Here is a 26,442-nt window from a genome sequence, read left to right on the forward strand (position 1 = left end):
GCATCGTAAAATTATTGTAGAGTAACTGTGGTGAGATGGACTTTGTAACAACGTTTTAAGTGCCTTTTATGGGTCTTGGGAGTGTAAATGTACTGAATGCCAATGGAGGCCTATCTGAAGCCTTTCTCAGCATCAGCTTTCAACAAAAATATCTTCATTTGTGTTCCGGAGGTCTTACGGGTGTCGAACGACATGAGGGTGAGTAATTAATTACATAATTTTCCTTTTTGGGTGAACTAACCCTTTAAGACCGCAGTGGAAACGCAGGCAGTAGCAGGTCTGGGGGAAAAAAAGTTCCTGGTACAAATTGTTCCAGGTAATTTCCGGGGAAACGGGGCTACTGTTACGTAGGTATGTAACAGAAAATGAAACTAATTGCTGACGACTCGTTTCGGCAGTTTAAAAAAAGTCATTTTAGAAGACAATAACTTTATTTATTGTGGACTTTGCAGACCTTTTACATACATTCACAAACAGCTATTACACACTGCAAAGGGAATATTTGTAAAAGCATTTTGATCCTTGGAAAAAGAGGTGGCGAACACACAGTATGTGAAATCAACATACTGGTAACTAACAACCAAAAAACACCTGCAAGACCCAACAAGTCCCAACCAAACAGATCTGATAGATCCGTGTCTGTCTGTCTGAGGCAGACAAATACATCAGTCACACATAGTGATAACATCTCTCCAGTGCTGAAGTCTCTCGAAAGATTTACAATTTCACATGCAAAGCAGAGAACAGTTAAAAGCATCTGCAATGTTTATACTGTAGCAACAGTACTGCGTAATGTGCAATTCCCACACTTAAGTGTGTCTCAATAATTAACTGGTTCTGTTATTTAGTAGTGTGCTTACCTCAGCTTGAACCAGCACAAGTCAAATATAAAAATATCTATTAAGTATTAAACTGTAAAGAACATATTCAGTTGATATTTTACCTCACCATCAAAAGAATGGAAAGTGCAATTTGACCTAGACATGTTCTTGGTGGGTTTTGTGAGATTCACCCTAAAAGAACAATACACATAGCAGTCTAGTGTAATAAACATGGTTTAAAAACATTTCATACCAATTCAGTAAAAGCACGAAACAATACAATTTTATAAAAGTTTTAAAATCACACATAAATAACATTACAGACTGATTTTCTTTAAGAATAAATAAGAGAACTAGTATTAGTAGATGTAGTGTTAAAACACACTGGCAGGCACAGGAGCACTACACAAATCTAAAATGTATATAAAATATTCATATGCAGCATATCTAGAAGTCTTTTGATGATTGCTCTGCTGGGATCTAGTGTGCACTGACCAGAGAGGCGATGTAGACCCAAACGGAGAGCACGTTACTGGGGTACGGGTGCACGTGGACCGCCAGGGCGAACTCTACGTTTGCCGCTTCGGCCTTATGAACCCCTGTGCTGTGAACGGCTTCAATGATTGGCCGAATCTCTGAGAAAGGAAGGTGCAGGGGAAACCCAGATATCTGAAACAGAAGAATTGAGATGTATGATTATATATCATCACAATGAACACGCCTGGCCCTAATACTCAGAACAGAGTTGGCTAAACAACAGTTTTGCTGAGGATTCTGACGAGTGAGTTGACGGTTCTGGAAATATGCTGATGACTAGATGTATTAAATAGGACTACATTTGTATTAAAACATGGGGGAAAAAATGAATTTTACTATGCAGGGTTTCTGCAGGTTTCACCAAGTCAAATTTAAGCCTTTTTAAGACCTTTTTCAGACAATTATGCATGGAATTTAAGACCTATATCACGCAATAAAACATTTTTACAGAGGAAATGCAGAATCGCTAAATTACACGCAGAGCAAATTCATTTATTAAAATTGAACAAAATATCAGTAAACTTGTACTTCCCCACAGCTCGATCCCACCAGAATTTCACAATATATGTATAAATATATTTTTGGGGTGATTTGTTTGAGAAAAATAACTTCGGTGGTAAAATTTTGTGAAATGTACATCATGTTTTTTTCCGTGATTTTTTCCATAATTAGGATGCCACATTTACCATATTATGTTAGATTCACAATAGTTACACACGACAATAATACAAACAATATGCATAAATATTGTTTGGTATTTAAAAAAAATCTAGCTTTAATAACATGATCGCTTATATGGTGGGAAATATGACCAAAAATCTTACAAGTAGGCCTAAACCACAGCAATATGCAACTGCTTAATAAGTTCTCAAGTATGTAAGTAATCAAGTAAACAGTCAAGTAAAACCTTTTAAATAGTTTAAGTACGCGCTTGTCTCGTTTCATTCAAATGCGTCTTGCGTCTCTGTTTTTGATTGTATTGAAAATGAAATCAGAGGACTTTACTATTAACACTACTATAATTATTACTTTAACTTGCTGTGATCATCTTGTCTGGACGATTGTTTTGTACACTGTACAAAATGGATTTATAAACAGGTAAGATTTAAAACATTAATCTCAATTCAATATGTGGTAAAGAAAATCTGTGCAAAATGTGTACAATGAGTGTACATTATTATCCCTTAAATGTCACACTTAATAGTCTGAACTTGTTCGTCTGTCTTTGGCTCAAAGCCACTTTTTCACAATTTTCTTTGTGGAAGCTTCACGTTAATTTCAAGTTAGTGAGATAAAATATTTAAACTCAAAATGTTGTGTTTAATTATTTCCCAGACGTAGTTTTGGTATTGAGGTCAAAGTCCACTTGCCTTGCGTTGGCTTTACAACAGTGTGTGATGGTCACGAAGACGACTCTGCAGATTTCAAGTGTTTCCCCCTATTGCAGACTTTCTTAGTGCATGTTCTGCAGACAGGGTGGGCATCCTCGATTAAGTTTCCCTCAGGACTTTTGTAAAAGTTAAAATATGACCACACCTCAGATATGGTCCTTTTAGAACTGGCTGAAAAATCTCCCGGCGCTGTCACCAAGGCGGCGCCGCCATTTCTTCTCGTTCAAAAAACAATGCACTAGACCAGTGTTTCTCAAACTTTTTCTGCCATTCCCCACTTTGGAGGTAGTGAAGGGTTCCCAGCCCCACCTGTCCCCGATCACCCCAACAAAGTTTTTCCAAACTATCGGTATCAGCATTTATGATGGCTGATAAATGAATATTTGACAAAATTATAAAAACGGAAGAAACACCGCGTGTTGGCGTTTCATAGTTTTTATACATTTTATTTATCAGAACTTTGTTATTTTCATGTTCCTCTGTTCTGTTGTGACCATAATGCAGTTTAAAAATAAATTCAGCCGATATTCAGACGAACTTGACAAACTTGCTTACTATGTCATCAAATCTAATAATCCAATTCTCAAATATGTGTAAGTGAGTGTGTTTTGCCATTTAAAAACCTTCATAAATTATCTTGATTTTGATCTATAACGTGAGATGGGCGCCTATGTTTGTTTGCGTCGCAGTTCAGAGAGTCCTGTCAGTTGGATTTGCGTGAATTTTTCAGTTTCTCCCGAAACACATGCAAGTAAGTGACTGGTGAACTGGGAGAAGAATAGAGTAAACTTTTTAGTTACTTACACTCAGTGGTTAAATTGGCTTTTGTAGGGAGGGGGAGCCCTTATTTACGGTGAATGGTCATTCAAAATCGCGCCGGAAAAATACTTAATGTGTTTTTACACCAAAGGGGCTCTTTTTCCAGTATTACTGTGTAAGTTAGAGTTGAGTTATTCAAACAAAGAGAAATACTTTACAGTTCACTTAGGACCATAAGCAGTTTTTTTTATAAATCAGTGAAGTCCCAAATTTGAGGTAGTTAGGGGGGTTCGGGGGATGCTCCCCCGAGAAAATTTTGATTTCTCTGATCTACATTATGTGCATTTATAATAAGTTTGAAGGCCAAAAAATTTATAATAAATAGCTTGTCAGTGGGCAGTATATTATTTGACAATACTCCCCTAAAGATGAGTGTCCCTGAAAAGGGTTGGGAACTTTTTTTGACCAAAGAGCCATTTTTTTTTCCATTTTTGGTAAATGCATTTTTCCAAAAGAGCCACAATCAAAAATTATATAAAATTATTATTAAAAAGCTTTTTTTTTCCCAATAAAATGTCAACAATAGTAATTATTAGGTCCACAACTAAAAACAAACAATTATGCAGCAAACAATAAATAAGTTGCAATATGGAATTAATTGTGCAGAGCTCTCACTGTGAGGTTGACCAAATGATGAGTATAAATCCTCTTCGTGTGTGTGAACGCCCACAGTGCTTACATCTAACGTTACTATGTTTATGTGAATACTCGAATACTTTTGATAGCCTATATTTCTGTGTTTATTTGGCCGTTTAGGCGCGCAACCGAAGACAAAGGCTAGAATGCTTGTCCGTTTGTCCGTGTTGCGCTCGGAGCGCGCACAGCATCCTGTCAGTAATTCAGTTGTCTTTCGTGACTTATCATGCTTTTATTATTTATTTTATCATGACACTCGCGAACAGCACTGAACACACAACTTGAATATTATGATAAACTTGTCATTAACTTCGGTAGGCTGTACAACAAGGGAATTGTAATAGGCTGCTTTTTTCTGCAGAGAACGGATCTCTGTTGATGCGTGTGTCTAATCTTTTTATCGATCATGTTAGTAAATGTTAGATATGTTGGTAAAGTGTGAGAGACCTGGCGAGCCATAGGTTCCCGACCGCTGCTCTAGCCGTTCGCGGATTTCCATGGTAACTCACTGTTAGAATTGTGACGGTTTTACCTTGATGGCTGTGGGCGCGGTGCTGAACCAGAGAACGCAGCGATTAATGCATTATGGCATCTGATAATTCCATATAGCCTGTATTTGTCAGGAGACGAACAATAATTAAAGTCTAATAACAATATTTCGTGCTGAAGGAGACGGAGCTGAGCTCCAGCAGGGTGTGTTGTGGACCTGAGGAGGCGGAGCTGCGCTCCGGTGAGCTCCGGCCCAATTTAACCTCTGCTTACACTATGTGTATCTGATATGAATAAAACGTCGGCAAATTATTTTTGAATGAATTGTTATTGCTGCTTCCAGTGCCACCAGTGTGTAGGCCTATTTTACAAACTCTAAATATATTGTTTTACTAGTAGGCCTACTTATGTGTATTTAAATGTTTGAAACCTAAAATAAACATTATGTGGTTGAAAACAATGCATGATATGTCAAGTTACCTTCATTTATTTAGCGCTTTTTACAACACGGATTGCTTCATAATAGCTTCACGGATAGCTTTATAATCGGAAATAGGCTACATTTTGCTTTAGAAGAAAAGCTAAAGTAGGTTTTTTTTATTATTATTATCAAGCACTGAGGCCCTAGCCTGGCCCGTGTCCGACAGCTTATCAAAATTTTCAGCCTGAGTCCAACTGAAGCCCGTGTTTTTTTTCCTTCTATTTTTTATCCTCCCTATTAGGCCTACACATTGTTGCATCCATTAAAATAGTTCAGTTTTGTTTTTAATGTCAAAGTAGTTATATTTCGTTTCGTTTCTTTATTAAGTTAATTTAGAAGAATGTTTGAAGCATTTTTTTGTTTTAATTAAAGGGTTTTTTTTTTTTAAGTAACAGCGGCCAGCGGCCGACAGTGAGTTAACCACATGTTTGATCAATTTAGCCTCTCAAATCAACACTGGACTTGTCTCTTGCTTACAATAAAATCCATAGATATAAAACATTTCAAGCATCACAATGTTAATTTAAACGTTTAGCCTAAAAAGGCATTTTTTTACAAGCTAAGGCTGATGATGATGCTCGCAACGGCACTCACAAACAAAACGGGCTGATCAAAAAAAACAAACAAAAAAAAAAAACCTTCCTGTTTGTCTTACCTTACACCTCTCTACAAAATGAATATAAATCCAATCTTCAATTCCCGGCCTGAGCTATATGCACATTTAATGGAGTTCACGTCAACGAAAGCAACAGATGAGCTGCATTATATCAGCTCATTTCAAGATCAAAGACCGCAATATAAGAGACCGACCTGAGCACTGGTAAGAGCCTTTAGTCTCATTGGTTTTAGTGAAGATGATTGTGCTTTTGAGTAGCTTATTTTCAGTTTCACTTGCGGCCGTTTGCGTGTTGGCTTGCTTTACTCATTTGTGGCGATGCGTTGCATAGCGCCAGCCCCGCGCCGTCCTCTAAACACGGTGCGAGCGTCTTGACAGCCGCGGTGTCATGGTCTCGTGTTTCCACCAGCGTAGCACATCTCATCTCAGGTGCACCGAAATAAAAATCCCACATGTGGGACCGCTCAAAAGGGTAATAAAGATGGGCTCAAAAATGACCACATTTCCTCCCGCTTGTCGCGTTCCGCTTGTCGCGCCTCTATTCCCCACCAGTGGGGCGCGCCCCACACTTTGAGTTACGCTGCACTAGACTGATGCTGGCTGGACAGGATTTACCGTGAGTTTTCAAAACCGTTATAATCAAACACGGTTTTAAAGATAATTTAATTTTAAACGATATTACTAACCGTCAGTGCATTTTATCGAGAAACTGGTAACCGTCCCATCCCTAAAAGCCACAATACTAACTTTAAAAACAGGGTGTTAAATCATTTTTAATGATTCTGCGGTCTTCTGCTGTTGTAGCCCATCCGCCTCAAGGTTGTGGCTTCACAAATGCTTTGCTGCATAGCTCGGTTGTAACGAGTGGTTATTTCAGTCAAAGTTGCTCTTCTATCAGCTTGAATCAGTCAGCCCATTCTCCTCTGACCTCTAGCATCAACAAGGCATTTTCGCCCACAGGACTGCCGCATACTGGATGTTTTTCCCTTTTCACACCATTCTTTGTAAACCCTAGAAATGGTTGTGCGTGAAAATCCCAGTAACTGAGCAGATTGTGAAATACTCAGACCGGCCCGTCTGGCACCAACAACCATGCCACGCTCAAAATTGCTTAAATCCCCTTTCTTTCCCATTCTGACATTCAGTTTGGAGTTCAGGAGATTGTTTTGACCAGGACCACACCCCTAAATGCATTGAAGCAACTGCCATGTGATTGATTGGTTGATTAGATAATTGCATTAATGAGAAATTGAACAGGTGTTCCTAATAATCCTTTAGATGAGTGTATAACTAACATGTTTTGTTTCTTGGAAACATGACAGATTTGACAAAAGCTTGAGCTGACAGTAGAGTAGCTTGTGATAGGACACAGATGTAAGTTTATGATATTTAACAATATCTGTAAAACTTTCATCAACCAAAAAGTTTTAATGGCTGAAATTTAAATATTATTACTGAGTTAGAACTCTTTTCTTATTTAAATTAACAAGTGCTCTATTTAGATCACCACAGGTAAAACCACACTGCAAAAAAAGTTTTTCTTACGTAGTATTTCTGTCTTTTTTTCCAGTCCAAATAGCTAAATATTCTTAAATCAAGATGATTTTACTAAGGAAAATGACATGCAATATTTTTTCTTGATTTCTGGGGGGAAAAATATGTCTGTTTGGGACAGAAACAAGATTATTTTTCTTACCCCATTGGCAGATAATTTTAATTTTAAAAGCAAAAACTAACTTCAATTTCATTTTATTTTCCAGAAAACAAGAAAAAATATCTTATGTCATTTAACTTATCTAGTAAATGCATCTTGATTTAAGAATTTGTAGATATTCAGACTAGAAACAAGACAAAAATACAAAAAAAAATGTGTGCAGTGCACACATGCATGGCAAAAAGTAAAACATTATTTCGATATCTAGAGTGGCTTGGCTTTATGGTATTTAGTCTATAAACATATAAATACAAATGCACAAAACTGCTTTATGAAAAAGTTTGACAAAAATAGTCTGTAATTTGGAATTTATTACTCATTTAATACATGTCTACATTAAAAATTAAATAAAATTAGACATTAAACTACAATTCTGACAAATGACCACGGTTAGTTAGTGTTACCAATAAATCCATGATAAATGTTGGTGAATTCTTGTTTGAAAAGTATTCTAACTGGATTGACTCTGATTTGCACGTTAGTGTTGTTGATTAAGTCAGCGCAGTTTCAAAAGGCTTTAAACTAAATTAAATCACTGAGAGATTCGCAGCTTGTACCGGAGACCTCAGCGCCGAACTCAACCGCTTCTCACGGGCTGTTTAGTGGTCATGTGATCGAGACACTCAGCAAGTAAACACATCAGAGTCAGAGCTCGCGAGTTGCGCAGAGCACAAGTAGCGCTGTTTCGTTCCGCTTTTGGCGTGTTAATGTTTCCCTGGCCTAAAATCTAGTACTGCCACCTTGTGTTGACATCGTGAAACTGCACGATTTGTAAATTATGCGTGGCGGGCCACATATAATACACTTTAATAGACACGCTGCGGGCCGTTTGAAATCCATCCCAGGGCTGCATTTGTCCCGCGGGCCGGAGTTTGGACACCCCTGGCATAAGCCGTACTATTTGAATTAATGATTGGTTGAAATCTTAAACAGAACGACAAAATTACGTTATTAACTGATTAATGGTCATTTCAAATAAGCATTTCTGAACCATTAAACTTGATTTCATTTTCGCTTTTGATTATGTTCCTTAAAAAATGTTGTTCGTTTCTGGTTTTTGTTTTCGTTGCTTGAACCGGTTCAGAGCGGTGTAGAGTGTAATTTCTAGCAGAGCACTCACCCTGTATTCTCCCAGAAGGCTTTGCAGCTCGAGGCGGTGTTCCTCAGCCACCTCCCGTCCTCCACTCTGCTCTAATTTTGGCAGGAATTGTCGTAGCGTAGAGATGCAGTAGCGGTTCCAGCGTGTGGGGTGACGGGGACGCCAGTCCATGATCTTCTCCCTCAAAACCTTCTCTATCCTACATCACAGGAGCACAGAAGTTTACTGCATGAATCTGATTTCATAGCATGCCCTAAAATATGTGTACCTACCAGTGTTAATTTCGTTGACGAATAATTTTCGTCATAATTTTCGTCAACAACCTTTTTTCACTGACGAAAACGAGACGATAACTAAATAAAAACTAGTGCTGGATGACAAAAACTATAACGAAAATCAACTGTCATTTTCGTCAACAAATAAAAACGAGAGGAAAATGTTAGGGAGGGATGATTAGGGACGAGATCCAGTCAGAACTGATGTCCTGTGTAACAGATGCACACATTTGATCTGAATGTGCTGATCTAACCGATGGAGAACACGGCGCTGTTGCGCTTCTACAGGCTCATCCCCAATCCAGCTCTCCAGAGCGGCTCACAATCAATCAATAACACACATTTATGCCAGGCAATTGTTTATGAACTAATGCTGATGAGTAATGACAATGTTTACTTTACTATGTTTATGTAGTAATGTGTTTTAGACGGTTGTAACAATGCATATTTTATCTTCTGAACTTGAATGTGCAGCTGCAACTGCAATAGTAAAGCGAGATTTCAAAATAAGAGTCCCGGTGTATTTCCAGCTGGATTATAATTAAAGGTCACACATTATATATTCGTTTTTGCTTACACAATAAACTGTATTTCATTTCATTCCCATTTAATTCATAGTCAGGAGGAAAGACCAGTATTTGACACATATTAAATAAAGTATCAGGGTTATAATAGTTCCCTAAAACCATTTAAAAAAATCTTTGTTACTTGAAATTAAATAAATGTTAACTGAAATAAAAAAAACTAATAAACAAACTTATTTGAAGCTTTAACTTAACATGATATACTAACTAAAACAGAAATACAAAGTTATAAAAACTATATAGATGTTTTTAAAAACAAACAAAAAAGTGAATTGAGCTCTTTCGTGTATTTTTAATGTCAAAAACAAAATGTCAGTTCAAGTGACAGTCGGTTATGTAATACTTAAATGCTTAATGTATTACAATTTAACTAAATTCATTAGATTTTAGGAGACTAAATCTACTGTAGATTTAGTCGACTAAAACTAAAAACAATTCAGGTGACTAAAATATGACTAAAACTAAATGGCATTTTAGTCAAAAGACTATGACTAAAACTAAATCAAAATATGCTGTCAAAATTCACACCTACAGTGGACAGTCTACACACCCCTGTTGAAACAGCTGATTATCGTGATGTAAAATATCAGAACTTCTGCACGTTTAATGTAAAAATGACAACCTATGACCTAACTGCATAAGTGTGCACACCCCTGAACTGGTGTGTGTCGGAAAAACAAGACCTTTACAACTAACCTGTCTTGTAACTCCACAGCAGCTGCTCTGTCCGCGCGTCTGTACACTAGCCCCTCCGGCTGAAAAACATTACTCAAAATCAATTCTGACAGCACAATTTGTGACCCTGTTAAAGGCCTGTGAATGTGGGAGCCGTCCTCACCTGCACACTAGAGAGGCCCGGATCAGGGAACGCCCGGGAGAAAAACGCTTTCCAGAGCTTCGGCTTAGAGACATCAAAACTCATTCTCACGGGTGCAGCGTATGGCTGGATATTCAACCACACCTGAGACACATGGACACAAACATACAAATAATCATACATTAAAAAAATCACATAAAAGCCAAAACACACTGTAATCAAATTCAATGCAGCTTTGACAGAATTTTTTTGTGCAAACCGGTCAAAAGTTTGTAAAAAATGTTATGTTATTGAAAGAAGTCTCTTCTGTATGCAAGCTTGTTTCTGCCACAAAATAAAACATTTTAAAAGATAATTTATCTCGCAATTCACACTTTATGACTCGCAATTCTGACAACTTTTATTGTGAGATATATACTCGCAATTGCGAGTTATAAAGTCCAATTCAGAGGGGAAAAAAAGACTGCCTTTTTTCTCTCAGAATTGCGAGTTTATGTCTCTCACATATAAATAGTGTATCAGTAGTGTATTCAAGCGACACAATTCAGATTCAGATACGTAAAAATAAACAGGAATTTTATGACTTTTGAGCGATTTGTTTCTGTTTGGTACACATTGACTACGTTTACATGGACAGCAGTAATCTAATTATTGACCTTATTCTGAATAAGGCAATATTCTGTTTAAGGTGTTTACATGAGTTGCTTTTAGAATATTCCGTTCATGTTCCTGTTTTACATGTTATAGAATATAGCTTGATTAATGACACGTCATTATTACGTCCCCATGCCACGCTACGCTGTCCGACATCCAATCATATATATATATATATATATATATGTGTGTGTTGTTTTATTTTTGCAATATTATATATTGTGTCTTTCAGTTTTTTTGAAGAGACACTGCCCCAATGCCTCCTTCTTGACAGCCTACATTTCGAATAATAGCTTTGATTAATGATGGAAATTAAGGTTTCAAAATCGTGATTGTTTGGATTGTTTTTTTCTGCCATCGAGCCACAAGCGCTCACTCAATGGCCATATGGCTCGCGAGTCTAGAGGTTCCCGACCGCTGTTGTAAGCAGACAATTATGAATCTGGGATTACAGATACAAACTTGTTGTATTTTACTTTTACAATGAGCAGAATTATTACAACACAAAGAAAAAAAATATAGAGGAGGCCGTGACATTTGAGCGACATTTCAGACTGACAGATACGTAAAAGATAAATGGGACATTTGAGCGCTTTGTTACGGTTTTGTACGTGCTGTTATATTAATTATAATTCAAATTCTGGATTATTTGTGACCCCGTCTGTGAAACCCCGGCTAAAGTCGCATAAATTAATGATGAGATATAGAGCGTCAAAGTAGTCATAGCCATAAAAATGACCAAAACAGGTGATTTGTGTTTATTGCTGTAAATGATAGATTATACCAAGGGCTTTGAGATGCAGTACTCAATTTTTCATTTATAATATTATAAATACTGAAATAAATGATTTTATTGACGCTACGTTTTATTATTTCACACCAAAAAATACCGGACGTGGGCTTCTTAAATATTGATTTAATGTTTACTTTCGACGCAGAAACAACTGCTGATTCAGAAACATATTTTTTACAATTACAAAGTGCAAACAGACCATAATATCAATCCGCACGACCAACGATCAGGTCAGTGTCGGGAAAGGCAAGATAACGGCGACTTAAGCCGGGTTCCGATTTCTGTGTGGATTTCTTTGTGCCATCACCGACATTTCTGCCGATATATCCATCTTATTTAAAAGACATTTAATGGCTGCGATGTGTCGAAATAGTTTGGTTTTTGGATGCTGATGCGCTGGGTTTATGAATTTGTTCTCTGACAGGGCGGCCACGGCACGCGAAGCGCAAGGGATAGAACAGCTGATAGTTTAATTAATAAGGATTAATATAGGCCTACTGTTTTTTGTAGGCTAAATAAAGAACCCATATTATATATTAATATAAAAAAGTTGCGTATGTCCTTCGGAAGCAAAGCTCTTGTGTCTGATGTTTTGGTTTCGGTTTGTAAGCCTATACGAATAGAACATGCATGAATTAGAACATAATAACTCTTTTACATAAAGCACGTCCTGCACTTTAAGCGCAATGAGCCATGAAAAAATCATAATGAATCATAATCTAATCGAAACGTGAAGATTCACAGTTATAACTAACTTTACAAAGTTTAAGACTAACCTGTTCACTTGGTAGGGCATTAGATTTACTTTACAAATGTTACACAGTGAGATTTTCTATGGATGTTTTATATATTAATGGATATATATAGGCCTATTAATTACATTTTCTACTGATTTCATTTTACTAATAAAGTTATAGTCTACAAATCATTAGAGTGAACTGACTTAGTAAATCAAGCTCTTGTGGTGCCCCCATTCGTTTCAATGTTTCACGCTTTTTGGACATGCACATCATAATAAATAGACTTGTTTTACTCTAAGAATTTTCCCATAAATCTGTCTTATATCACTGAAAATGGGAGAATCTTAGCTTTTATGTGGTATATGGCACGTAGTCAGAATAATAATGGTTAAAATGTTTTGCAATTTTAAAAATAAGCTTGATTTTAAAATTGGAATTTCTCAAAATCATGATTTTCTGAGGCCGAAATTCAAATAATTTTTGACATGGTCTTACTCGGTCAATATTAAAGATATCAAGGTTATATTTTCACAGAATGTTCTTTACATTATGTAGGATGATTTTATGTATAAAACAGTGAATCACCAAAAAATTACTTTAGCTGGGTTTTCACAGACAGGGTCACATTTGTCACAATATTAGGCCTATTGATGATTGTTGAGAGGGGCAGTTTTGATAAATTTTTAAAAAGGGCAGGGGCTCGAGCCCCCAAAGCCCTCCCCTCTGCCCTTGCCTGGTGTGTGTGTGTGTCCTGTCACAAAATGCGGCGAAAACTCCTACACGGCGTATAGTTAGATTAAGGTGTGTACATGTCTACAACGCACTTCGATAATGCGACTAAAATGGGCATACTCCACATGTCTTAATTCGAATTTGGTTTACTTCGAGTATGGCTTTAACCGGATTAAGGTAATTAGAAATCGCTGTTTACATGGTAGTTTCTTAATCAGAGTATTGTCTTAATCAGATTAATATCGGAGTATTGTTGTCCATGTAAACGTACTGATTGTCATATTAATTATAATTGAAATGCATTTTGTTTTATTCCCCACTATATTATTGTTGATAATTGCTGAGAGGGGCATTTTTTATTCATATAGAAAAAGAGCAGGTGCATGAGCCCCCAAAGATCCCCACCACCCCTGTTTTCAACACTGATAATAATCATAAATATTTCTTGAGCACCAAATCAGCATATTAGAATGATTTCTGAAGGATCATGTGACGCTGAAGACTGGAGTAATGATTATGAACATTCAGCTTTGATGACAGGAATACATTTCATTTTAACTTATAATCACACAGAAAACTGTTATTTGAAATTTTTATGATATTTGACAATATTGCTGTTTTACTGTATTTTTAATAATATAAATGCAACCTTGGTGAGAATAAGAAATTTGTTTTTAAAAACTATACAAAATCTTAATTATTCCAAACTTTTGACCAGTATTTTAAATGGATTGTAATATGTATTTTTGCACAGAACAATGTCCATATGAAGTCAATTATAGGAGTGTTGTTTGGTTTTACTAACGTTGTCTGAGTTGATCAGGCAGCCGATGGTCTGTAGGGGGCAGAATATGTCATACTGTCCGTAGTGCTGCCCAGTGCTGGGATTCCAGATCAGATAGCGGTTCTGCTCATACGTCAACACGTACGCTGTGGCGCCCTGAAACAATGACACAAACCCATGCATGCATAAAACAAAAACACATGTCCATCTACAGTGATTAATGTTGCCATAGTCTCACAAACACACGCCCTGTTTACACCTGGTATTAAAACGTTAGTTCACGAGCTTGTTTCTAATTAAAAGTCGCGCATTATATATTCGTTTTTGGTTACACAGTAAACTATTCCCATTTAATTCATTGTCAGGAGGAAAGAACAGTATTTGACACATATTCAATAAATTATCAAAGTATCAGGGTTATAATAGTTAACTAAAACCATTTAAAAAAATCTTCATTACTTGAAATTAAATAAATGTTAACTGAAAAAAAAAGAAAAAAGCTTTAGCATAACCTGATATGCCCTACTACAAAGTTATAAAAACTATATACTGTAGATGTTTTTAAAAAAACAAACAAAAAGTGAATTGAGCCGCATTTTGTGTATTTTTAATGTAAAAAAACAAAATGATGTCAAAATGTCAGTTCAAGTGACAGTCGGTTATGTAAGGCTTAAAGGTAGGGTAGGTAAGAATGATCTAAAACACTTTTGTCCAAATTTGTTTAAACTTTCTTTATATGTCAATACATAATTAAAATGTAAGTACTCTGAAAAAGAGAGTATAAAAATCGAGTGACTCTAGACTTTTTAATCTGCAATAAACACCGCTCATTATTTTCGTTCGGGCCGAAACAAGCGATTGGCTTGGGCGCCTGTCACTCTCTCTCGTTACCATGGCAACCGCCGCTTTTGCTCCAGGATCTGCCCACATGCGCACCAGTGTTGCCGAGTCGGGCTACTTCTACACTGTTGCCGCGGGCTGTTTTTCATGTCCGCGGGTTGAAGCGACCCCAATTATGTGATATTTTGCCCCGGGATTTGCGAATTTTAGCAGGCAGCCCTACCAAAAAGACGTATTTTACCCCCCAAACGCGATTTTTACCGGAGAAACACGATTGGGCTTGTTTTGGGCTAGTTTTGAGTAGCAATTGGGCGGATTTTGTTGTGAAAACCTGGCAACCCTGGCGCACCCGTTTGATTTGAGGAGTTCAGGAGGCTGTATTTCTGCTGGACAGGTAATCTTTCATGTTGATTATACATTTTTTTGGTTTATGTTTTCATGAAGCATGTATCACTAGCACTCGTAGCTGCCTAATATAGCTAACATAACATTACTTAGCATAAAGTTACAATGTTATACACTTAGCGAACCATTAGTACAGATGATAAATACTCAATATGCTTAGCTTAAGTTGATCGCTGTCATGTTGAATTTCGCAAAATGTAACTTTAGATAACAAAATGCATGTGTAAAAGCTGGTACACCGCATCCAGGAACTTTTTTTAGAACTAAGTTAGCTTTAGCTACTACCCTCTGTCTAAACTCTTTTACCATGTTCACCGCGAACTTTACCTGCACGTTTATTTCCACCTTTGGTTTGTTTTTATATACTCTACCAATGTTTATGTTGATGTTTTTATCTTGTATGTGTGTCGTAGACACTGTGTTGTGTGTGTATTTTAAACTTTACCAGTATCGTTATTCTAGCTTGATAGTGAGTACTAAAAGACATCTTATTTGTTTATATTCATAATGATAAAGTTAGATTTTTTATTACATGTGATTCTGACATGATGTCACTACATGCACTTCTTCTCCGCTCGTCTCAGGTAAATAATGCGTCAGCTGAGCTGATCGCGGTCGGCGTATCGCGTTCATGTGTTTTGGGGGCGTGGCTTTGGAAAGAGCCCAGAAGGGAGAAGGTGGAGTGAATGGAAATAATGAGCTGTCTTTAAAACAGTCGTGAGAGGTCTACAGACACTCAATTTTTATACTTTCTTTTTCTGAGTACTTACATTTTAATTATGTATTGATATATAAAGAAGGTTTAAACAAATTTGGAAAAAAAGTTTTTTAACCAAATCCTACCTACCCTACCTTTAAATGCTTATTAATGTATTACAATTTAACTAAACTCATTAGACTAAAATCTTATGATATTTATTCGACTAAAACTAGACTAAAACTAAAAACAATTCAGGTGACTAAAATATGACTAAAACTAAATGGCATTTTAGTCAAAAGACTATGACTAAAACTAAATCAAAATGTGCTTTCAGAATTAACACTGCACCCAAAAATGAAACTTCTGTCATTAATTCCTCACCCTCATGTCGTTCTAAACCCGCAAAAGACCTCTGTTCATCTTCAGAACACATGAAAATAATTCTGATGAAATCCGAGAGCTCTCTGATCCCACAGCTACGCAACGACCACTTTCAAAGTCCAGAAAGGCAGTAAAGACATGGTTAAAATCGTCCATGTGACTCCAGTGGTTCAACCTTAATGTTATGAAGCCACGAGAATACTGTTCGTGCGCAAAAAAAAACACAAATAACGACATTATTCAACGATCTCCTCTCTTCCCTGTCTATCATTCATGTTGTTGGGCTATTCGCAGAATGGCGGCTCACTATTGGCTGAGCATCACATGCATGCGTCGTGGTGCTTATGTAAATAGTGTAGGAGAATGACGTTGAAGAGAAGAGATCGTAGAATAAAGTCGTTATTTTTGTTTGTTTTTTGCGCACAAAAAAGTATTCTTGTGGCTTCATAACATTAAAGGAGCTGTATGTAGGACTGTGGCCAAAACTGGTACTGCAATCACTTTCAAATGACTGTAGAGCGGTGTATCTCCGCTCCCCCCCCCCTGACTCGAGGTTGCCAGATAGCCTGCAGGATCCAGCAGGAACATAGGCTGCTACAAGGAGCTTTCAATGGCAAGTGACGAGTCGTACACAGTAAGATTTTTTTTCTTTCTGTTAATTATGTTTATGCTTCAAGAGCAATGTTTTGTGAAGTAATTATGAATCGCAAAAATTTACTAATGGCGATTAGCCAAATATAATCGTAAATATGAACGCTCGTATGTGACAGTACATTCCCACATGAAAAAATACTATAGTAAAATTACAGCAAAGCTAAATAACATTAGCAATCGTCATACAGGTCAACTTGCAGCATGTTTTGTCCACTATATATGCGAAGAACGAATGAGGAATAATTTTTACCGAGGTAACGTTAGGCTACTGTCTCAAATACGTTTTCACATTGCCATAATAGGCGTGCTAATGTTGTTTTCCTCAGCGTCCCAGCATAATGACTCTGATAATGCATTACTAATGTTAGCAATGAGTGACGACTCGCCGTTTTTATTTACCAAACAATTCCTTAACGTTACCTTTTCAATTCAATGACCCACCTCCTCCATCTGCGCTAACCTAACGTTACTTTGCACGAACATGCATAACTTTGTTCGACTGTCATGAATATTTGAAATGTCCATTTACATTAAGTACAAGTTAGCCAAACATAGATGAACCTTACCTGTCCAGGAGAAAATTAGCAACGTTGGCATCAGTCTTCAAATTATTCTCCGTTTTCAGCCGTCTCCATCTTTCAAAGGCATCTCTTATACAAATCCTTGTTTTATCTCGGACACTGTCACAACGTTTTTCTGATTCATAACGAGGTCGTTTAGGTTTCGTAAAGTTAGACATTGTTTATCCAAAAAGTTTGTAGGTGCAGCTGTGGTAACTAGAGCAGAGCTGGCAACCCGAATGCAGAAACACTACGGACTTCGTGATTGGTAGATAGGTGGAGGGTGGCGCTTCAGGCCAAAACACAACATGTCAACATCAACATCAGTTGAGGGCTGCAACTTCACTTTTAAAATGACAATATCTTGGCCGGACAACCGTTGTCAGTGATATAAGTATTTGAAATTAACATGATTTCTTAATGTCTAGTGACATATCAGGGCCATTTTATGATTAATTGAAATACATTTCTTACATACAGTTCCTTTAAGGTTGAACCACTGGAGTCACATGGACTATTTTAACTATGTCTTTACTGCCTTTCTGGACCTTAAAAGTGTTCATTACATTGCTGTCTATGGAGGGTCAGAGAGCTCTCGGATTTCATCAAAAATATCTTCATCTGTGTTCAGAAGATGAACGAAGGTCTTACGGGTTTGGAACGACATGAGGGTTAGGAATTAATGACAGAAGTTTCATTTTTGGGTGAACTAACCCTTTAAGATGCGTTCGGTAGATCGGATCACAAGTGGACGACACTAAATACAGGCGTAAACGGAGTCTAAAACTTTTAGTGCTTGTCCGCTTTTGACCACTCCTAGAGGTAGTGGAAAACACATTAGACTGGATTGCTTTCGTAGTGTAAACACTCATGTGGTCAAATGTGTGCGAACAGCCAAAAGAGACGGATTAAAACACCAGGTGTGAACAGGAATGTCTCCCTCGCCCACTTGTGATCTGAACGACCAAAACACATCTTAATACCAGGAGTAAACAGGGACAGAGTTGAGAAAGATGTGGCTTTCCACCAATTCTTTCAGATGTGGTCACATATTAGCAAAATTTCTGCAAAATGTCACACGAGGACGAAAGATTTTCACACACAGATTTTGCATCAGGTTCAAGTGGGTCATGCCAATTCACCACATTGTGCAACATTTTGAGGGCAAAAAAGATCCATGTTTATTGTCAACAGCCAACTTGAACCTGATGCAAAATCTGTGTGTGAAAATCTTTCGTCCTCGTGTGACATTCCTGATGGTGTGGATTCCTAATGAAAGTACTGGACACGGTTGCCAGGTTTTCACAACAAATCCGCCCAATTGCTACTCAAAACTAGCCCAAAACAAGCCCAATTGCGTTTAGGGGGTAAAATATGTGTTTTTTAGTAGGGTTGCCTGCTAAAATTCGCTTTCCCGGGGCTAAATATCACATAATTGGAGTCGCTCCAACCCGAGGACATGAAAAACAGCCGTGTTGAAGTAGCCCAATTCCGCGGGAAAACATTGGTACTGTATTTCACCTGTGTAAATAAGCCAATTAGCTGAGTGGCCTGTGACTTACCTCAGGAATGGCGGTGCCGATGATCAGCCACGCCCTTTTCCCCATCGACAGGAAGTAGTTACAGAGCAGCACAGCATGCTCCTCCTCATCTCCAGCTAGCAATGTTAGGAATTGCTAAAAACAGCAGAAATCAAACAACGAGCATATGTATGACGCAAACTCAAAGAACAGAATCAAATGATGAGAAGAAACGGCTCACGTCGCACGTGCTCCATAAGTCGCAGACTCCCGCAAATGACACGCTGTCTGGAAGAGAAGGAATGAGCGACACGTATCGCGCAACTAACTCCTGAGGAGAGACAGACAGGAGGATGAACAGAACGTCAACAGAGAACACAGTGACACAGAGGATGTGTGTGTGGACGGACCGCGGTCTCCTGAGGGCTGTTGGGGAAAGCGTCCAGCAGCTCCTGCGGGGGGTTCAGAGGCCGGATGAAGCGCGTGACGAAGACGGTTTTGCCGTTGATGTCGATGACGGTGGTGAGACAGGGTCGGTCGGGGAAACGCCGACTTGCCTCCTTCTCAAAGACTTCGCTCGCTATCAGCAAACGCTCAACTTCCTGAGTGTCAAACTGAGAGGAGAGAGAGGTCAGAGGTCATTTAGCACAGTGATTTTACACTCATCTGGGAGATATTTTTTTGTTTGTCTTACTTAACCCTCTGGTGCTCTTCGGTCATTTCTGACCGGAAAATTTTCTGTTTCGAAATTTTCAAAATCACTGCTTCATCGGAATGATATGAAACTTGGTGACTTTTCTAGCATTAGGTATGTAAACACACAAAAAAATGGGGTCATGATTCGAGCATGCTAATTGGTCGTAAAAACCGGCCATAGGAAATTAATGGGAAATCGGCAAAAACACAAAAATTCAGCGAATATTTGTGTGTACAATCTACAAATCGGCCACAATGCTGAAAAAAGTACACAGCAGTAAAGGGGTGACACTCTAAAACATCAAGAGTGTGATATTAACACATCCACTCACACACACACACGCACACTTATACACACACACACCTATGAAAAACTGAGCCTATGAACCACATTTGGAATTTTTTTAAATCACAGCTTCATCAGAATGATATGAAACTTGGTGACTTTTCTAGCATTAGGTATGTAAACATACAAAAAAGAGGGCAGGATTCGAGCATGATAAGTGGTCGTAAAAAAATACTCCCACTTGTGCTCTTCGGTCAAAAATGACCCCCATAGGAAATTCACAGAAAAAAATCTATGTGTCTAACAAACAAAAAAAATATCTAAAACTTTATAATAAATAGTCTTTGAGATTTTTTAAATATATATTCAAATTAGTGGTGGGCTGGGCATAGATCATTTTTTTAATCTAGATTAATCTCACTGTAATCTTGGAATTAATCTAGATTAAATGGCTCATTTGAATTCTGCTGAAGGCATTCAGAATATGTGTACTCGTAAGTGATCGTTTGTCTTTTTGTAGTTTGAATAATAAATAACTTCGGTCCCTTTAAGACCTGACGCACGCATGGATCCCAAACACTGTTCCTGTGAGCTGGTTACGACTATGTTTACGTTAAAACTCACCAAGATGGGCATTGAGACATTTTTGAGTGTATTTGACAATTAATAAACTGGAAAAATTAGCTCATTTTTGCCCTTGTATGTCAGAGGCGGCTTTATTGCGGTATGTGTGTGTGCGCTTCAGATGCGAGCCCGAAATCTGCGGGAATTAGTAGAATTAACATTATGTGCAACCCTGCGCGAAATTCAGACCCGTCACACCAATACTAACACGCTGTCATGAGGAAAAATCCAGCAGAACACGCGTTCGCAATGTTCAGAGGGTAAACTGGACTGAATGAGAGGAGGCGGGTGCGTGTCAACTCGCTGTCGGTCGGAGAGGAGAGGAGAGCGCAGCTGGTATCGATACTGTAGAAAATGAGTATCGTATCGTTTCAGATATTTCAATATCGATACTAGCGAAATATGGATATTTTTGACAACACTAGTAGGCATACACAAAGGTTCGAAGACTCGTTCTCTCGCCCCCTACAGTGCAATTTGGCTAGGTGTACATCCGCGCTAAAATATCAAGGTGAAAGTCATCATAGCTTGCGTAGTATAGACCCAGCTCCCAACCCAACTTTGAGAATAGATTAAAGGCGATCTTTTTTTTATCGCCCAATAAGAGTCTCACGTTTACGCCGATAACGGCCCACCACTAATTCAAATCCATCAAAAAAATAATAATTAAATGTGTTCAAAAGAGAACTAGGGAATTCTCAAGCCTCTCCATAGAGACCTCTAGTGATTACACCCAGGGTTACATGATTTCTTAAATAATTCCAAAAGAGGGCGCTAATCTGCTTTCAAAAAAATTATTTTGAAGGCCTAGTCTCTATTTTAACCTGAAATACTGCAATAATTTTGTAGTAACATTTTTTTTTTGTATAATTTTCAATGATAAAAATAGACCATAATTATTGCATAAATATTAAAAAATACCATCAAATCATCTCAAAATGCAAAAATTAAAAAGAAAAAATATTATTGAAGAAAAATAAATTGCATTGGTTTTACTGGGGTGGAGGAAGTTTAATTTTTAGGTGTCCGGTCACTTATGACCGGAAAGACAACCAATGCAACCCCTAAACGAAGAGCACCAGAGGGTTCATGAATTTGAGCATAATGCTGCTAATCTTAGATTCAGTACATACACTACCATTTTTCAGGTCTGCATGATTTTTTTATGTTTTTGAAAGAAATCTCTTATGCTCACCAATACAGTAAAAGCAGTAATACTGTGAAATATTATTACAATTTCAAATAAATGTTTTTTCTATGGAAGCTTGTTTATGCCACAGAATAATTATTTTTTATTTTTTTCTCACAATTCTGACTTTATATCCAAATTCGATTCGTTTTCTTGCAATTGTGTTTATAAATTACAATTCTGAAATTCGCAATCGTATTTCACAATTCTGACCTTTTCTTCACAATTTGCGAGTTTATATCGCACAATCACGAGAAAAAAAGTCAGATGAGATAAGTCGTAATTACCCGTTTTATTTTTTATTCAGTGGCGGAAACAAGCTTCCATAGTTTTCCATTCTAATATTTGTAAAATGTAATTTATTCCTGTGATCAAAGCTGAATTTTCAGCATCATTACACGACCCTTCAGAAACCACACGATCAAGCAACACTTCTTATTATTATAAATATGTTGAAAACAGTTGGGCTGCTTCAATATTTGTGTGAAAACCATCATAAATTTTTTTCCAAGATTTTATGATGAATAGAAAGTTTATAAAAGAACAGCATTTATTTGAAACAGAAATCTTTTGCAACATTATAAACATGTTTGCTATCACTTTATGACATCCCTGCTGAATAAAACTATTCATTTCTTGAGAGAAAAAAATCTTACTGACCCTAAACTTTTGAATGGCAGTGTATAAACAAGTAAATTTGACATGGAGAGCTATTAAACTTACTGATCTAAACAGAACTCCTCTAACACACAACACTTACAGGGATGTTCTGGGTTCAGCTACAAGCAATACAAGTAAAGCTCTATGATGCTCACAGATGCATTTTTCTCCATTAGAGAAAACAAACACAAATCATGTAATGCTCTGACTTACATACAATTGAAGTCTATGGCGCAAGACAATTCTGAAATGTTTCAAATAGAAATGTGCGGCTTAAAGCACTTCTAATAATTGATCCACATCAAATGTTTTTTCTTTGAGCTGTAAAGTTTCTAAATCGTCCTTTTAGCGACAGGACTACAGTTCAGGATTCCTGTGGATTTTTCTCCACGTAAACAGTCCCTTTCTGAAATAGTGGTGATTATCATGTGAAAATCTCCCAGTTTACTGGCATTATAACTTTACACAGACAAGGCTACTAATTTCACATTGATGTTATATTAACACAGATAATGTTTAAATGTTTTGGTGACACACCAAAAACAGTGTGTATTTTATTGCAACTGAGGAATAAGTTGAAAATATTTCCTCTGTTGCAATTTCGCAGATGCTGTACTTGTACTGGTCCCAGAATATTCCTTAATAAAACTAGGATATCAGACTCCAAATCTGTTACCTTTACTTCCTTCATCTATTAAAAGCAGTCCAAAGACAAGAAAGAACAGAGAGAGAGAAAATCAATACTGAAAAAAAAAAATCATACAACTCTTCCTTTACTCCTAAAAGCTGTTTTGCTTAAGATAAGAGTTAAAATATGCTAATTTTTTATCGTCACATAGCACATGATGATTTGTCAGATTTGGCTCCTGTACCTTCTCTCTGATGGTGTCTCCAGGCACCAGCTGGGGTTCAATGGTGATGAAGAGGCTGAGGAAGGTTCCTTCGCTCAGGCTGCGGATGGTGTCGTATCCACCATCACTGGCCAAGCTTCGCTCCTTACTGTATCCCAGCAGCACTGGAGGAGTGGACACCTTAAACGTCCCGTCAATCTAAACATACAACGTACCAATTCAACTAAACAAAGATCACGATCAATCAGACCTGGATATTTTCAGCTTTACTGAAATAAAACAGCCAATCAGATGTAAGGGTGTGTTCACACGACACTTGTGGTTCGGTTCTCTTGGTTATTTTGGTGCGGACTAAAAAAGAAATTGACATATGTGACCCTGGCACACAAAACCAGTCATAAGTCGCACGGGTATATTTGTGGCAATTGCCAACAATGCATTGTATGGGTCAAAATATGGGTCAAAATTATCAATTTTTCTTTAATGCCAAAAATCATTAGGATTTTAAGTAAAGATCATGTTCCATGAAGATATTTAGTAAATGTCCTACCGTAAATATATATATATAAAGAAATATTATTAGTAGTAATATGCATTGCTAAGGACTTCATTTGGACAACTTTAAAGACGATTTTATCAATTTTTTGTTTTTTTTGCACCATTAGATTCCAGATTTAGTTGTATCTCGGCCAAATATTGTCCTATCGTAACAAACAACACATCAATGGAAAGCTATTATTCAGCTTTCAGGTGATGTACAAAAATCTCAATTACTGGTTTTGTGGTCCAGCGTCACATATTTAGTCCTGGTTTGCTTAGCATTGACACTGTCATTTCGAACACTGAACCTAAAAACACAAAACAAAAACCGTTTTTATTACGCATATTTCATGACGGAACCTCCAAAGCAATGTGTGATGGGATAAATGTGCTTGCTGTATGTGCGTAGCCTACATATGATGGTGTGAAAACTCGTGAAGCGCTTATAAAGTGTGTAAGAGTCAGGAATCCCTCCATCACACACACAAACCAAGATCTGCTGCGAGGAGACGTTGTTCTGACGCCTGTGATGGGCAACATCAAGACTATGACGAGAAAAAAACAGGTGTGCTTAAGCATTTTGTCATTTTTAGGGTGTCTTTGATCCATGTTGGGTTCATATTTCCTTCGAACCGCTCCAGAGTGCATTTGGAAATTCAACTAAACTTTAAAAACAAAAAAAATTGGAAATCCTATTTTTTTGGTGCGCACTAAGGTTTGGATGGCAGCGTTATAACGATTAAGATATGGTTCTAAAAATCGTTCTTAATATAACTGAATAGCACACCCACATCCCAACTATAACCATAGACACAGATGAACAATACCATTGGAATCACTTTCAGAACGACTTTTTTCCAGCTGATGAGTGATAAAACCAATCAGAATCCATCCTACTTTAAAGAGCTTAAGCATTTTAAGCGGCAGACAAGTATGCGCTTAGAATAAAAACAACAATATCGTCCACTGGTGTGGATGCTAATATAGTCATCATTATAGTTATCTTTATAGTGAACCGGCTTTTATGCAAATGACCTGTACTAACAGAGCAATCGCACCAGAGTTTGTTTTAGTCAAATGTGTGAACACACCCAGAAAGAGATGATAAATGAAATGCTAGCGAGCCAGTGTTTGTATGAAGTATTATCTTGCCCGAGACTGCAGGTAGATGGTGCTGAAGGGAATCTTGATGGAGCCGAGCCAGTGCCGCTCTATACGGGTGTGAATAGTGTTTCCTCGCTCCCTCTCGTCCTGAAGGGGTTAAGACAGACCGCTCATGTCATTATCGCATCGTGAAGATTAAAGAGCACCTATCATGGAATTTTGAAATGTACCTTTCATGTAGTGTGTAACATAGATCTAAGTGAACAAAAACATCCTGCAAAGTTTGAAATATGACAGTGCACCGTATATATAGTTTTCTTTCAAAAGTAAGAGTCGACTCTGAGTCATTTTTAAGAATCGTTAGAAGACCGAAGCTTTTTCTCTGACTAGATGACGTCAACTTGTCAAGTTATTTGAATACGATACGCCCACTTATTGCGCTCCAAAACGCCAGTGAAAACTAGAAAACATCATGGAGACGAGACGCCAGTGAAAACTAGAAAACATCATGGAGACGAGACGCCAGTGAAAACTAGAAAACATCATGGAGACGAGACGCCAGTGAAAACTAGAAAACATCATGGAGACGAGACGCCAGTGAAAACTAGAAAACATCATGGCGACGAGACACCAGTGAAAACTAGAAAACATCATGGAGACGAGACGCCAGTGAAAACTAGAAAACATCATGGAGACGAGACGCCAGTGAAAACTAGAAAACATCATGGAGACGAGACGCCAGTGAAAACTAGAAAACATCATGGCGACGAGACGCCAGTGAAAACTAGAAAACATCATGGAGACGAGACGCCAGTGAAAACTAGAAAACATCATGGAGACGAGACGCCAGTGAAAACTAGAAAACATCATGAAGACGAGACGCCAGTGAAAACTAGAAAACATCATGGAGACGAGACGCCAGTGAAAACTAGAAAACATCATGGAGACGAGACGCCAGTGAAAACTAGAAAACATCATGAAGACGAGACGCCAGTGAAAACTAGAAAACATCATGGAGACGAGACGCCAGTGAAAACTAGAAAACATCATGGAGACGAGACGCCAGTGAAAACTAGAAAACATCATGGAGACGAGACGCCAGTGAAAACTAGAAAACATCATGGAGACGAGACGCCAGTGAAAACTAGAAAACATCATGGAGACGAGACGCCAGTGAAAACTAGAAAACATCATGGCGACGAGACGCCAGTGAAAACTAGAAAACATCATGGAGACGAGACGCCAGTGAAAACTAGAAAACATCATGGAGACGAGACGCCAGTGAAAACTAGAAAACATCATGGCGACGAGACGCCAGTGAAAACTAGAAAACATCATGGAGACGAGACACCAGTGAAAACTAGAAAACATCATGGAGACGAGACGCCAGTGAAAACTAGAAAACATCATGGAGACGAGACGCCAGTGAAAACTAGAAAACATCATGGAG

At 37.7% G+C, this 26,442-nt stretch overlaps 1 protein-coding gene across 1 annotated transcript in view; it reads right to left on the minus strand.

Moving 5' to 3' along the window:
* Positions 1–394: 394 nt before the first annotated feature.
* cc2d2a (coiled-coil and C2 domain containing 2A) overlaps positions 395–26,442 on the minus strand; it is a 77,175-nt gene continuing 51,127 nt past the window's right edge. The window contains exons 30-39 of the mRNA XM_079802773.1: positions 25,041–25,139; positions 23,370–23,546; positions 19,453–19,656; positions 19,284–19,373; positions 19,085–19,198; positions 14,004–14,138; positions 10,301–10,423; positions 10,159–10,217; positions 8,625–8,802; positions 395–1,490 (exon numbers count right to left, since the gene is read on the minus strand). Coding sequence (XP_079658899.1) covers positions 1,302–1,490; positions 8,625–8,802; positions 10,159–10,217; positions 10,301–10,423; positions 14,004–14,138; positions 19,085–19,198; positions 19,284–19,373; positions 19,453–19,656; positions 23,370–23,546; positions 25,041–25,139 — 1,368 coding nt within the window. The 3' untranslated portion in view covers positions 395–1,301. The remainder of the gene's footprint in view (positions 1,491–8,624; positions 8,803–10,158; positions 10,218–10,300; positions 10,424–14,003; positions 14,139–19,084; positions 19,199–19,283; positions 19,374–19,452; positions 19,657–23,369; positions 23,547–25,040; positions 25,140–26,442) is intronic.

This window comes from Gobio gobio, assembly GCF_949357685.1.
Source record: "Gobio gobio genome assembly, chromosome: 21".
NCBI lineage: Eukaryota > Metazoa > Chordata > Actinopteri > Cypriniformes > Gobionidae > Gobio > Gobio gobio.